This window comes from Bombus pyrosoma, linkage group LG5 (assembly GCF_014825855.1).
Source record: "Bombus pyrosoma isolate SC7728 linkage group LG5, ASM1482585v1, whole genome shotgun sequence".
Classification (NCBI taxonomy): Eukaryota; Metazoa; Arthropoda; class Insecta; order Hymenoptera; family Apidae; genus Bombus; species Bombus pyrosoma.
This window is the reverse complement of record NC_057774.1, coordinates 5,302,551-5,315,921: the sequence shown is the minus strand read 5'-3', so window position 1 is coordinate 5,315,921 and position 13,371 is coordinate 5,302,551. Positions and strand designations below refer to the sequence as shown.

General features: G+C 52.2%; 2 protein-coding genes across 9 annotated transcripts in view; both read left to right on the top strand.

Annotated features, from left to right (window-relative positions):
• Positions 1-13,371, top strand: part of LOC122567721 (zinc finger protein 608-like) — a 32,116-nt gene that overhangs the window by 15,325 nt on the left and 3,420 nt on the right. For 6 of the 8 annotated variants that reach the window (XM_043726620.1, XM_043726616.1, XM_043726613.1 and 3 more), the window contains 3 exons: positions 2,700-6,385; positions 8,835-8,958; positions 9,015-12,152. In XM_043726620.1, coding sequence (XP_043582555.1) covers positions 3,689-6,385; positions 8,835-8,958; positions 9,015-12,152 — 5,959 coding nt within the window. In that variant the 5' untranslated portion in view covers positions 2,700-3,688. Of the gene's footprint in view, positions 1-341; positions 607-2,699; positions 6,386-8,834; positions 8,959-9,014; positions 12,153-13,371 lie in introns of those variants that run through there. The other 2 variants (XM_043726617.1, XM_043726618.1) reach the window with 2 other exon arrangements.
• LOC122567875 (protein no-on-transient A-like) lies at positions 42-812 on the top strand. Its single transcript, XM_043727001.1, has 3 exons — positions 42-103; positions 209-488; positions 777-812. Exons 1-3 carry the CDS (start codon positions 42-44, stop codon positions 810-812), a joined length of 378 nt encoding a protein of 125 aa, XP_043582936.1.

Here is a 13,371-nt window from a genome sequence, read left to right as displayed (position 1 = left end):
AAAGATGTTAAAGGCGCAGGAAAACGTAGAAGCAATGAATAATGGGAAAGAAGAAGGAAAACGAGAAGCCGGAGAATAGGCGTAAATATAGAATGCACGACAAGTATAGAAAATTCGATAAAATCGATCGGTCGACCGAGTATGACAGAAAACCTAATAGTAGTAATAATTTGTGACAAGTTATTGGAATAGTGGTATTATTGGATAGCTGCGGCGGCATTAGTGGTGGTGGTGGCAACGGTGGAGGTGGTGGTGGTGGTGGCGGAGGCGGAGGCGGCGGCGGCGGCAATGGTGGTAGCGATGCCTGTAGTGGCGTGCATAGAGGTGTACGATTGGGAAGGGGAAGCAGTCGATTCAGTGAGAGGCAGACGGTCAGGCCGATGCAGTCAAAGGATACGTCGACGACGATGATCGTTCGACCGAAGTTGCCGTTGTCGTTGCTCTACTCGTCGAAGAATCGAATAGGAAAGTTATTAGGCGGTTTCGTGGCGAGTCGAAGTACGAAGAGAAAGGGATCCGGTGGAAATGGCTGTTGTCATTGCCATTCCGACGACCAATCTCGTCGTCGGATGGTTTCCTTCGAACGGGAGACAGACGGGCCTGGTAGTAGTATTTACTTATCGTTTCGCCAAAGAGTGTTGTGACAAACCTATCATCCATGGACTATAATTACGAATGGTGATAGCAATGCCGTTAGCATTTTTTAGAGACGAGCATAACAGTTTCAGGGGCTTTGTACAATTCGATTTATCCGTACGTTATGGTACATGGTTTAGACGACAGCAGATTTAAGAAACGTGACGATCAGCTAACAAAACGGTACGCGCGACGAGCAATTTAATAGATCGACGTGCGCTGTCGTAATTGATCGTTCCAATTTGCTGCCAACGACCGTCGCGTTTCATATCGCGTTTTATACCTTTACCTGGTAGATATCGCGAATCGTTATCTCGAATCGCGTAGCTTTATCGCGGAAACTTACCAGCGGATCATTGACCGACCAGATCAATGGAATTGAACGAATTTCGCGACTTCGTCTTCGTTAGAACGAATATTTTAAACCGAGCAAATTAGCAGAAAAAGAGGAACGACATCGTTAAGGGATGATTTCGTGCGACGAAGCGATACGACGAATACACGAAAGAAGATTTCTCATTCGCGAGATTACACGATTCTTCGACTCGGGGTACGAGGAAACGTTCGTTGAAATCGTAAATAAACGAATTTGTACGCTTTTTACGAGGAAGCTACACGACACGCGCACGAGAACGATCCATCGACTCTGTTGCTCGTACTTGATGAGAACCAGCCCGCGATTCGTTCTGTCTGTTACAAGAATTGATGTCGTCGTCGTTGTCGTTGTCCGACGGTGGAGAAGAATCGCTGGTAGTGGTTCGATAGAGACGAGGCGATTGGGGAACAATCGAACTAGCAAGAACGAAAGATCGTTCTGGGGGGGTTCATACTGCTTATTGCTAGTTTAGGGGAAATGGGAGCGGTAAGGAGCGGAAGACCAAGAGCGATCGAAACGGAAGTAACGAGTGAACGACCAAGGAAACGCGTTCGTCGACGCTTCGACGCTCAAACTCGACGTTGGAATTCGTCGAGTAACGGCTTATTCATTAGCGTTGCGAATGAGAACGTTCGACGCACAATCGTGCTTCGTTTCCAACTTGAAAAACTTTGATCCCTTTTCTCTAGCGGTACCCGTAACATGCGTTTTTCTTTGTCACTGTAGTTTTCCTGTGTAAAGCCATATATTATCCGTCTCATGAAAAATCTAACCGAACCTCTGTCAGATATATAGACGATGCGCGTATATATGTACTTTGTAGATTTAGTTCGCCTGGCTGCGCGTCTCTCTATCATCGATCTCTCTAAATTATCAAAAAATGCCGATTGCGTATCAGCGCGAATCGATTATCACGATCGATCTTTCACGTATCAGCGTCGGCTCGTCGTTGTCCTTCCGAGATTTTTCCGCTTCGCGATTACGATCCTTGTAGTTTCCGCGAACGCCGACTGATTGGCGTGGAAAAGGAGAAAGTAGAGGACGCGTAACGTGGGGAGAAGATAGGGGTTTGCAAATACCTCGGTGATTCTCATGCGGTTAATCGTCTCCAACATTGACCGAGAGAGGGAGAGAGAGGGGAGAGAGAGAGAGAGAAAGAGAGAGAGGGAGGCAAGGGGTCGAGGATGGTGATTGGATCGGCGCCAAATGCCGCCGGTAAAATTAATCGTTCCCTGACACGAATTCCTCTCTAAGTGGGAATATCAATTTGCGGGCATGGAAGGACGATCGGAAGTACGGAACGCGCGCCGACGTCGTTGACAACGAGTCGATAAGAACCGTGGAAACGATGACGAGTAGGAAAGTTACTTTGCACGTCGCCTTCTTTCTCTTTTCCTTTCTCCAATCCATCTCCTTTCACTCATCCTATCGCGTTTCCGACGCGACACCAGTCGATTCGTATTGTCCGCGTTTTCATGAACTTTTACCGGTGTATCGACGCGAGAAGAACGATCCGTCGAACGCCGGTCAATTGGCCATTTCTCAAACGGTTCGTTCGCGAAGGATACGTTGAAAGAGAGCGATAAATAGACGCGCAGCGAGCGAGGAAATCGTGAAAGGAACGGATATATCTACGTACCGTGGCCAGTACACGCTTCAAAGAATCGTATTTGTTTTTTTATTACAGATCGAAATTTTGGCAAACGATGGAAGTACGATCACCGTTTTAGCGGCGAGTTGGAAAGAAAAATCACGGTCGGAATTCGCTCTTCGTAAAAGGATCAAAGGAAGATTTGTACGGAGTGTCTAATTGAGCGGGATCGATTTTATAGAAAAATACCACGCGGAAACATAAAGGAGACGAGCGATCGTTCGACGCGACATGCGTGATAAAGGGACGTAAAAACACCGATAGACGACGACGACGACAACGACGAACATCGGACACCGGGATACGATACATCAAAGAACAGTGAAGAACAATTCCTACCGGAACAACCCGTGTCTTTGAAACAACGGAGAAAGAGAAGAAAAATACGGAGGAGGAAGAAGAAGAAGAAGAGGAGGAGGAGGTGGTGGTGGTGGTGGTGGTGGCTGGAGAGAAGGGATCAACGATAAGGAAATACGGTGCACTGATAACGGGTCGAAGAAGAAGGGGAAGAAAAAGAGGAATCAAAGATAGAAGGTTCGGCCGAAGAAGGGGGGAAAAGGAAAGGAGGGGATAACGCAAGGAGAAAAAGAGAAGAAAGGTTGGGCCGCCTCCCATGACGAGATCGCGCGAATTGGTAAAAATCGGCAAACGAGGTATCGTAGCAGCGTCATAGAGCAAACAAAAAAAAAGAGGTAGAGAGGGAATCGCACCGGTCGCGAAGCTAGGGATTCAGAGAAAAAGAGAGAGAAATAGAAATAAAGAGAGAGCGTGAGAAATATAAGAGAGAAAGGGAGAACGGCGAAGAGATCGGGAGGCGGATATATCGATAGAATCGGCAATATCGGTGTGTGGAGGGCAGCCGCGAGACGGTAAGTGATGTGTTCGATGAACGTGGCGCGTCTTGCGGGCGGTGGTCGGGGTAAAATTGACGCGTGTTGCGCGTGGTGCCATTGTTTGGAATCGGTGAGAACAGGCGGGCAGTTGGTGATCAGGCTGGCGGGCACCGGGGTAACGTTTCAAAGGGCATGGCGACCACGCCACTAGGCGGTCGCCTCCCTAACGTAAACCGCAAAGGACCATCTCCGTTCATCGGTGGTGGTGGTGGCAACAGCGTAAATTACGGCATCGGCAACGTCAACAATAACAACAACAGCGGCGCGAACAACGGCAATCACGTTATCAAAAACAGTCACCACGGTAACAACAACGTTAGCGGCAACAACAATAACAGTATCGTCAAAAATAATAACAGCCGCAACAATAACAACAACAATATCAACAACAACGGCAACCACTTTAATCATCGTAGCAACAGCCACGATAACGGTAGTGTCAACGGCTGTGGGTGCCACGTGGACAGCAGCCACGGGAAAAGCTGTTGTGCGATCGAGTGCGAGAACAACAACAACGGGCAGCACAACGGTGGCAACGGTGCTAACAGCATCGGCGGTGGCAAACACAACGGCGGACATATCGTTGGTGGCAACGTCGGAGGGGGAGGAGGAGGAGGAGGGGGAGGAGGAGGCGGAGGCGGTGGTGAACACTCGTCGAGAAAACGGGAACGCGGGCTAGCAGGAAGAGATCATCGGGAGCACCGACATCACCATCATCATCACCATCATCACCATCATCATCATCACCATCATCACCATCAAGGTCGAGAGAGATCGTCGTCGTCGTCGTCGTCGTCGTCATCGGGACAACAGCGCGAGTCTAAAGCAAGCACGGTGGCTGCAAACACCGATGAGCTGGATCCGGCCGCGACGAATGCGACCAATAACTTCGAATACGACGACAACGAATGGGACATCGGAATAGGAGATTTGATAATCGACCTTGATGCGGACATTGAGAAGACGAGGGACGAGAAATTGAGCTCAGGGACAGGCATGGCTTCTACGCCTGCCTCGGCAGCATCGGCATCGAATACCACGAATCATCATCATCATCATCATCATCATCAACTGCAAAGCACAGCGAACGGCTTGAGCTCGTCAAACTTGATCGTAGCAACGACAGCAAGTCCGAACAGTTGTGGTCAATCGTCAAACTCGTCGTCGTCGTCGTCGTCGTCTTCTTCTTCGACTTCTTCCGTCTCTTCTTCTTCGTCGTTATCTTCGTCATTATCGTCGTCGTCGTCGTCGTCATCCTCTTGTTTATCCTCATCGACCGTATCGTCGTCCACCTTGTCGTCTGTGTCCTCGTCCTGCGTGTTAAACTCGACCGGACGATCGAACAGTCCCGCTAACGGGAACGCAAGTATCGTGAATAGCGTCGGTAGCAACGGTACCGGGAACGCGAACGGTTGCCCGGCGATCGTCGCGGGCACCGCTTCAAAACAGAGTAACGCCTTGGTGGTAGGTAGCGTTAACGCAGCGCACGGAAATCCTGGTAATCCGGGCAAAATGGCCGTTGAACACTCGGCCACCGTCGACAAAGGACTGAAAATGAAGATCAAACGTACGAAACCGGGTACGAAGAGCAGCGAGGCGAAACACGAGATCGTCAAGTCGAATGAAATAAATGGAACGATATCGTCGCAAGATAGCGGGAACGGGGGTGCCGGTACCCTGTCCTCGAGTGGTTCGTCGGTGTCCGATCGGTCGGGGGGCACGAGTTCCTCATCGTCGATCGGCTCGGCTTCGATCGTCACTCAGAACGTTCAAAATTCGGACTGCGCCGCGGGTGGAACCGGTGGAACCGGAACCGGTGCCGGCGGTAGTGGAGGTGTCGGTGTCGGTGGCAGTAGTGGTGGTGGTGGTGGTGGTGGTTGTAGCGGCGGTGGCGGTGCTGGTAGCGGCAATGGTACCGGTGTCGGTGGCGGTAGTGCCGGCGGTTGTGGCGTCGGTGTCGGCGGAACTGGTACCGTCGCCGGGCCCGGATCCGGCGGCGGAGGTACCGGTGGTAGTGGAGGTGTCGGTGGTGGCAGTAGTACCGGTGGTCAATCGTCGTCGTCATCGTCTTCGTCGTCGTCGTCGTCCTCGTCCTCGTCGTCTTCATCCTCGTCGTCTTCGTCGAACAAATCGAAAACAAGTCATTCCGGAGGTTCCGCAGGTGGAACTGGAAGCGCATCTTCTTCGACGGCCGGGTCAAAAAGAGGATCGAGCGGCCATCGTCGGGATAAAGCACGGGACAAGCACGAGAAGCCACAAACTAATCACACAGTCAATCAACAGAGCAAATCGGAGATGAACGGAACCGCAAGACTTGGAGGTGGTGGCGGTGGCGGCAGTGGCGGTGGCAGTGGAGGATCCAGCGGAGGCAGCGTTGGCGGAGGTAGCAGTGGCGGCGGCGGTGGCGGCGGCGGACAGGGTCAGACGTCGAACGGGCCGGGGCCGGGTCCAGGACCTGGACCAGGGTTGGGCGCCGGTGTCGTCGGGGTTGGAGCCGGTGCCGGGGCTGGCGCGGTCGCGCAATCTCAGGGACCGCCGGCAGCCGCGACCGCCCCTCAGCAAAATCAGGGACCGCCGCCGAGTTCGCGGACGGGATTTTCGGTGTCCCAGGGGCCTGGTCAACCGACCAGCTCCGCTGCGGCGCCGTGTCCACCCCCGAGTCCGGCCAGCGCGACGGCCGCTGGTCCGGCTGCCAAACCCGAACAGACCAAACTCGCCACGGTACCCGGTACCGGTCCTCCGATCACTACAACGCCTGACGACGCCATGGATACCGCGGCCAGTCCTCCACCTCCGAAGAAACTGAAGACTTCCGCTTCCGAACCAAAGGTAACCCCCTTCGCGACAAATTCCTTGCGAGCTTTCAACGAGCACGCAAGTGCACCCGCGTGCACCTGCGCGTTTGTTCGTCCGATCTTTTCTCCTCTCCTCTCCGTTCTCTTTTTCTCTCTCTCGCTCTCTCTCTCTCTCTCTCTCTCTCTCTCTCCAACTCCTCTCTTTTACTCTCTTATCTCGAGTTTGATTCCCTTCGCGTTATCCACTTTGTCCTTCGCCGACAGAAGCATTGCAAACATTTTCAAACCTTCTCCAAACTTTCAGAGCGTTAGGTTTTTCTCATTCTCAGACCGATGTTGCTCGCGCTGACAGCGGGGATCAGCAAGAGCGCGACGCGCATCGCGATTTCGTATCTCGGTTCGATGATTAGGGACTGTTCGATTGGGGAACGGAAACGGCTAGGGGTACGCAAAAGGGGTGAAATCAATACTCTGCGGTTTCCACCCCGGAGAGTACGCGAACGAATATATATTTATGTATATATGTGTACAAAGAGAGAGGGGGCGGACAAATACGAGTGACAAGGAAACAACGCAATCCGTTCGTTCGAATTGCTTTTCTCGTTTTCGTTCTTCTAATCGCTTACCGATCGATCCGATTCCTTCTGTTTCGAAAAATGTCTCGCGATATCGACGACCTTGTTTTCCGACTGGGAGTCGATCTGCGATCGAAAACGTTGCGTAGAACTTTTCTCTCGGTTTAATCCGTGACGCTTAAACCTGCCCGAGTGGATCGGGAAAACGTAATCGTTGATTCGCGAGGAACGTGTTCTCGTTGTACGCGAAACTCGCCGTAACGTGCTGACAGATGGCGCGAAAGCCGTACGTGTGAATCAATATTACAGTATGCATCGATGTTTTGAGATGTAAGTACGTGTATGGTCGTATAGTAGAACGTCCGGTCAATCTAAACGGGTGTTAAACATTCGATCAATTGAGAGAAAGAGAGAGGGGAGCGAGAGATGTCAGAGGTAAAAAAACTCGAGCAGTGGTCCGGCCAACATTGTTTCGCTTCGTTTCCCTTACGACCATGATTGTCGAAACCGCGCGAACCAGAGCACAGTAGTAGGAAGGACAGAGATCGTATTTTCGCGTTAAACGCAAACATCATCGTAGAATGTTGTTTTCCCGCCAGGAGGAAACCACGATCTTACGAAAGTGGTAACCTTTATAGCACGAGGCAACGTTGCTAATATTTCCATACTTTGCCATTCGGTCGTCTCCATCGCGTCGAAAGTACCGATTGTAAAGTCTGAAAATTCCCTGTAGGTCGATTAGCTGTTCCAGCGGGAAAGTACACGCGGTATGCTTCCGTGTATCGTCTCATACGGACAAGCAACGATCAGGCTGTTATGCAGCATATATCAGAGAAAACAATATACGCGTTAGTCGAGATAGAGTAGGTGGGTTAACGACCAGGCAGACGGTCAGATGAATGAACGGACACATAGAACAGAGAGTAGAATGATGGGTACAGAAGAGAAAAAGAGAGAGAGTGTGTGTAAGTGTCATTGGATGGTCGTAAGGTTCGTCAAATGCGAATTCCTATCGGTCGTTACTTAACCAACGATCGAAAGATTCGATAGCGTCTCTAGGTGTTCCTAATTGCTCCGTGTGGAAGATATTTGCCGTCGGTGCAGATCGCGCGGGTGTGATCGACGTGATTGAATGGAAGCCGATCGAGAGTAATCGATTGATCGAAGAAAGCGCAGCTCGCGTAAATTATTGTTATCGTAATGAACATAATGCGATACAAAATGCGTCACGTGACAAGGCAACTCGGACGAGACACGGTTATCAGCTGGAGTACATATATAAACAGACACGCGTCATGCTTACGTCTCAGGAACGGCGATTGCACGTATAGCCCAGCCGTGTATGCGGCAAACAGAGTAATTTGTGCTCGCATTTTGCGAAATCGTCCTCTGCTCTCTTCCGTTCTATTCTTTACTCCTCCCTCTCTCGTTAGTAAAAGTGAGATCGAAAAGAAGCAGAAATGACGGCCAAGGGGGGGGGGGATAACGGGATGTACGTCCGAAGAAATTTCAATAGAATCAGGTTCAACCGGTCCTCTTGTGTCTATCGTAACAACTCATGGAACGGAATTCCGCTGTCTTCTTTATTTTCTCTGTTTCTCTTTCTTCTCTGCCTCGAAGAAAGCATCTCCTGTGCTTTTTCCGGGAACGTTTGGAAACGAACGTCCGTTCGGGTAGAAACAGCAACACTCGCAATGACATTTCCAACGATGTCTACGATCGTTTACGATCATCGCATTTCTAGATTCATTCGCGCGTCAAAGTAGTCGACTACTAATTAAATCGAACTATAGAACAACGGGTGGGTAGAGCGGGGATGGGCTATAATTGTAAAACGTGTCAGCCACGAAATTTGCGTGTGACGAACGATCGATGTACCTACGAGTAAAGAAGGATGTTGCGTTGCAGGACATGTCCGATGTGTGTGTCGGTACCAGCGTGGGGACCATCACCGAACCGGAATGTCTGGGACCTTGCGAGCCTGGGACGTCGGTGACTCTCGAAGGGATAGTCTGGCACGAAACGGAAGGAGGTAAATTTTTCGTTCGTTTCAAAATTGGACGAGAATTCGACTGATTCGCGTTGCAGGTGTGCTGGTGGTGAACGTAACATGGCGGGGGAAAACGTACGTTGGTACCTTGCTAGATTGCACTCGTCATGATTGGGCACCGCCGAGGTTCTGCGACTCTCCAACCAGCGATCTCGATGCAAGGACACCGAAGGGGCGAGGCAAGAGGGGGAGAGCAGCCGCGAACTCGACTCCGGGCAACGACCTGAGTAACTTCACGGAAACGAGGAGTTCGGTGCACAGTAAATTGCGAAATGGTGGCGCGAAAGGACGCCGTGGTGCGCAAGGTTCGCCAGCAGCGAGTCCGAGTCCGGCGGCCTTTGTTCCGCCCCGTCCAGATCCAGCGGCCAAGAGGAAATCCCGAGGTCCTGAGGAAGAAGATAAAAATAAAAGGCGCGCTCCGCCACCCACACCGCCGAGCGTTTCGCCACCGGCTAGTCCAGTGTTGCTCCTATGCCCGGAACCGAACTGTAGCAAAAAGTACAAACACATAAACGGGCTCAAGTATCACCAGAGTCACGCGCATGGCTCGGCGGACGACGATGACACCAAGGAGGGTATCACCAGCATGTCCGAGAACGACGAGAGCAATATCGAGGCACCGAGTCCGGCGACGCCGGTCAAATCGCCGGCGGACAAGCCCGAGGGAACACCACTCCGGCCGGCCAGCCCTCCTACGACCGGTTTACCGCCGGAAACACCACCACCTCCCCCACGCGTTGCTTCTCCAAGTATAGAACCTCCATCCACGTCCGTGCTATCCTCGGAAAGCAGTAAAAGCATCGTGAAGCCGGGTGTGCTGAGATTTGGACAGGAGGATCTGCCCGCACCGTCGTCGACGATACCCACTTCGGCGAGGCAACAGCAACAGACCGCGCAACAACAGCAGCAGCAGTCGAGCCAGCTGGGCAGTTCGAACTCACCTCAAAGTCCGAGTCCTCGAGCTAGTCAGTCGCCGAGATCGGTACCCTCGCCGCACCCGAGCGCAAACATTCCGGCTCCGTTAAATATTCCTCAGCCGCCCCAGCCGTCCCAAATGTCACAGCATTCGCAGCAACAGAATCCCCTTTTACAGCAAAGTCAACAATCGTTGCAGCCCGGTCAGCCGGGACCACTACCTCCACCACAGCAGCAGCAGCTTCAATCCAGTCAACAACTGCAATCGTCTATACAACAGCAGCAGCAACAGCAGCAACAGCTGCCGACCGCTCACCAGCTGTCCGTGCAGCATTCGCTATCGGCGCAGTTGGGTCAGCCGACACAAGCTCACGTGGTGCAGCAAGCTGGATTGCAACAGCAACAACAACCGTCGCAGTCGAGCGCGTTGCAGGGCATCGCGAGCCAGCATCCGGCACTTCAAAGCTTGTCCAGCCAAGTATCGCAGCAAGCGACGGGCTTACAGGCGGCCCCTCCTTCGCAGACTGGTCATCCTGGACAGGGTGTGCAACCACACTTGCAGCCCTACCAGAGCGTGTCGTTGCACGCGAAAATGCCACAATTCAAAGTTAAACCTACCGCGGCTCTGATGCCCGACCAGGATAAAAACAAAGACCCGAGGACGTCGTCGAAACCTCAGGGATACAAGAAAAAGTCGAGAAAGTCGCCTGGCGGTAGCCCTCATCCGTCACCGTTGGAGGCACCGATCGTCGACGCGGCGCGAGAAGACGTTCAGAGTCCGGCCTACTCGGACATTTCCGATGACGCGGCACCGGTGCTCGAGGCGGAGCCGGCCGACAAGTCGAAGCAGAGTCAGGAGAAGGACGGAAAAACGGCCGCCAGCGCGCATCTACCGCCACATTTCAACATGTACCCGTACTACGGCCAACCGCCTTACCTCGTCCCGAGCGTTCCCGAGAGCAAACCGGTCGATCAAAAGCCAAGCGATCTGACTCCGAAGCAAGAGATGAAGCCGCTCAACATACCGCAGATGCCGACGCTGGCTAGCCTACAGAGTGTTGTAGCGGAAAAGGAGAAGAAGGAATTGAGTCAATCGGTGCCGCAACCACAGCAACAGCCGCACTATTACGGTGGCTATGGTGGTTACATGCCTCCCAGTTATCCGTATCAGCCACCGCAGGCGGTATCGCAGCAACAGCAGCAGCAACAACAACAGCAGGCGCAAGAGCAAGAGATGCACGAGCAGAAGGCAAAGATCAAGCAGGAGCCGCAGACGCAGCAACAGCAGCAGCAGCAGCCTAGCTTGAAGGACAAGCAGCACGAAAATCATCAAATATTGAAGGAGAGCATCGAGATGAAGAGTCAAATGAGCCCGTATCACGTGTACCATGGTGGACAGAGTCAGAGGGCGGCACCTCCACCGCCACCGTCAGCACCTATACAGGATGATCGAAGGTATTACCTGTATCCGGGCGACCAGAGGCGAAAGGAGGAGGCGAGCAAGCAGGGTCAACAGGCGAAGCCACCTCCTCCGAGTCCGAAGCATCAACCGAAGCAGGAGAAGCCGCAAGACTTGGGAAAGAATGACGATTCGAAGAACAAGCAAGAGGGTGTGAAGCCAACAATGGAAACGCAAGGACCACCGCCACCGCCCACGTCGCAGTACGCCTACATTCATCCGGGTTACATGCAACCGCAACACTACAGCGCGTTGCCATTTGACCCTGGTCATCCGATGTATCGCGGGCTCAGCCCGATGCTGGTTCCCGGACCGTATTCCGGCAACCCGTATCTTCATCAACTACCGAGGTATCATGCGCCGGAGGATCTCAGTAGACCACCCGGTGGCAAAGCCCTCGATCTGCTTCAACACCATGCCAATCAGTATTATTCGGCGCACAAGATACACGAGCTTCAGGAGCGTGCGCTCAAATCGCCTACCCCTAAAACGTCCGCGGCTTCTGCCAGTCCTTCGTCAGCAGGGCCGACGCCTTCGCGACCACCGAGCGGACCGCCTAGTTCGGTCGCCGGACCAGGTCCACCGCAATCGCAAGCCCAGCAAGCCCAAACGAAGCAGCAAAGTCAATCGGGAGGGCAACAGTCTCAACAGCAACAACCGCCACCGGTCGACGCTGGTACCGGAACATTGACCAAGGACAATAGATCACCCCCGCCCCAGCGGCACGTGCATACGCATCATCACACGCACGTTGGCCTAGGTTATCCCCTATTGACCGGACAATATCCCGCCCCTTACGGAGGTAAGCCTCTCGTCAGACCCTGACAATAAGTCGCGGTTCGAGCCGAACCGACCACTGTCGCCGCCGCTGTCGACTACGACCAAGATCGTCGCCACAGCCACGATCCCGTCCCGATCTTCGATCCTCGTTCTTCCTTCTTTAGATAACGGAACGTTGTCCTCTCCGATATGTTCGAGAGACTCGTGTCGCTACCCCCTCGCTGTTCGTAGAACGATACACGAGTACCTAGACGGTACGAGTCTCGCGAACCGATACACTTAGTACCTAGCTATTCGCTATGAAACGCGTATGAGTAACTCGATCGATTCGTACGGGAATAGCACGATAATCGCGACGCGTCGTGTTGTTCACCGAGAACACGGCCGGGTACTCGACGAACGAATGTTTTTTGCTGCGACTTGTGCTTGTATTAAATATACGTTAAGAGCGTTGGACTAAAGAGTTCAGTCAGGAGACGCTTGGAAGGCACATTTACGAATGTATAGTTCACACTGTGATAATCATTGACCGCGAACGTCGTATTGGCGCGAGCATGTGACCCGTTGCGAAAATCTATTGTTGGCGATGATCGAATATCAAACTCTTTGAATTTTATTGACATGAAGCGATTTCTTTTCGCTTTTTACAAATACTATTTTGACTTACGCACAAACGCCTGTGGACGACGAATAGAACAAGCGACCCTGTTTTAATTATTATCGCGGTTGTTCCTTATTTTTCCCTTTGCACCTTCTCTGCCTCTCTCCCTGTATATTTCTTCGTATACTTTGATAAAGTTACACAAAACTTGTTACAACCTCTCCCTCCCGCACATTTTTCTCGGAATTTATATATCGCGAAGACGATTGAGAGACGCGCATCAATTTCGTTAAGCGTACCGACAAAGACAAACGCGCTATTCAACCCTATTATATCTTCTTTGGCTGCTCGTATGTTCCTCGTTCCTTACTCCCGCTTACGCTCTCCTGTCCCGGCAAGTAGTTTCGACGTATGATGTTCTGTGTATTCCTCGGCCTCCGATATCACTTTTCCAACTTAATTTTGTCTTCGGTGATCGTTCGCTCGCTATACTTGGGCTGCGGAGTGATGCGAAATCGCTGAAAACTTGTGGCCGAAACGAACGAAGGAACAGCAGCAGCGCGAAAGGCTATCGGAGAATTTCGTCGTCGTCGTCGGTCTCCGGTCGGAGGATCGTGGAATGCGCGTCATGAATAAGATA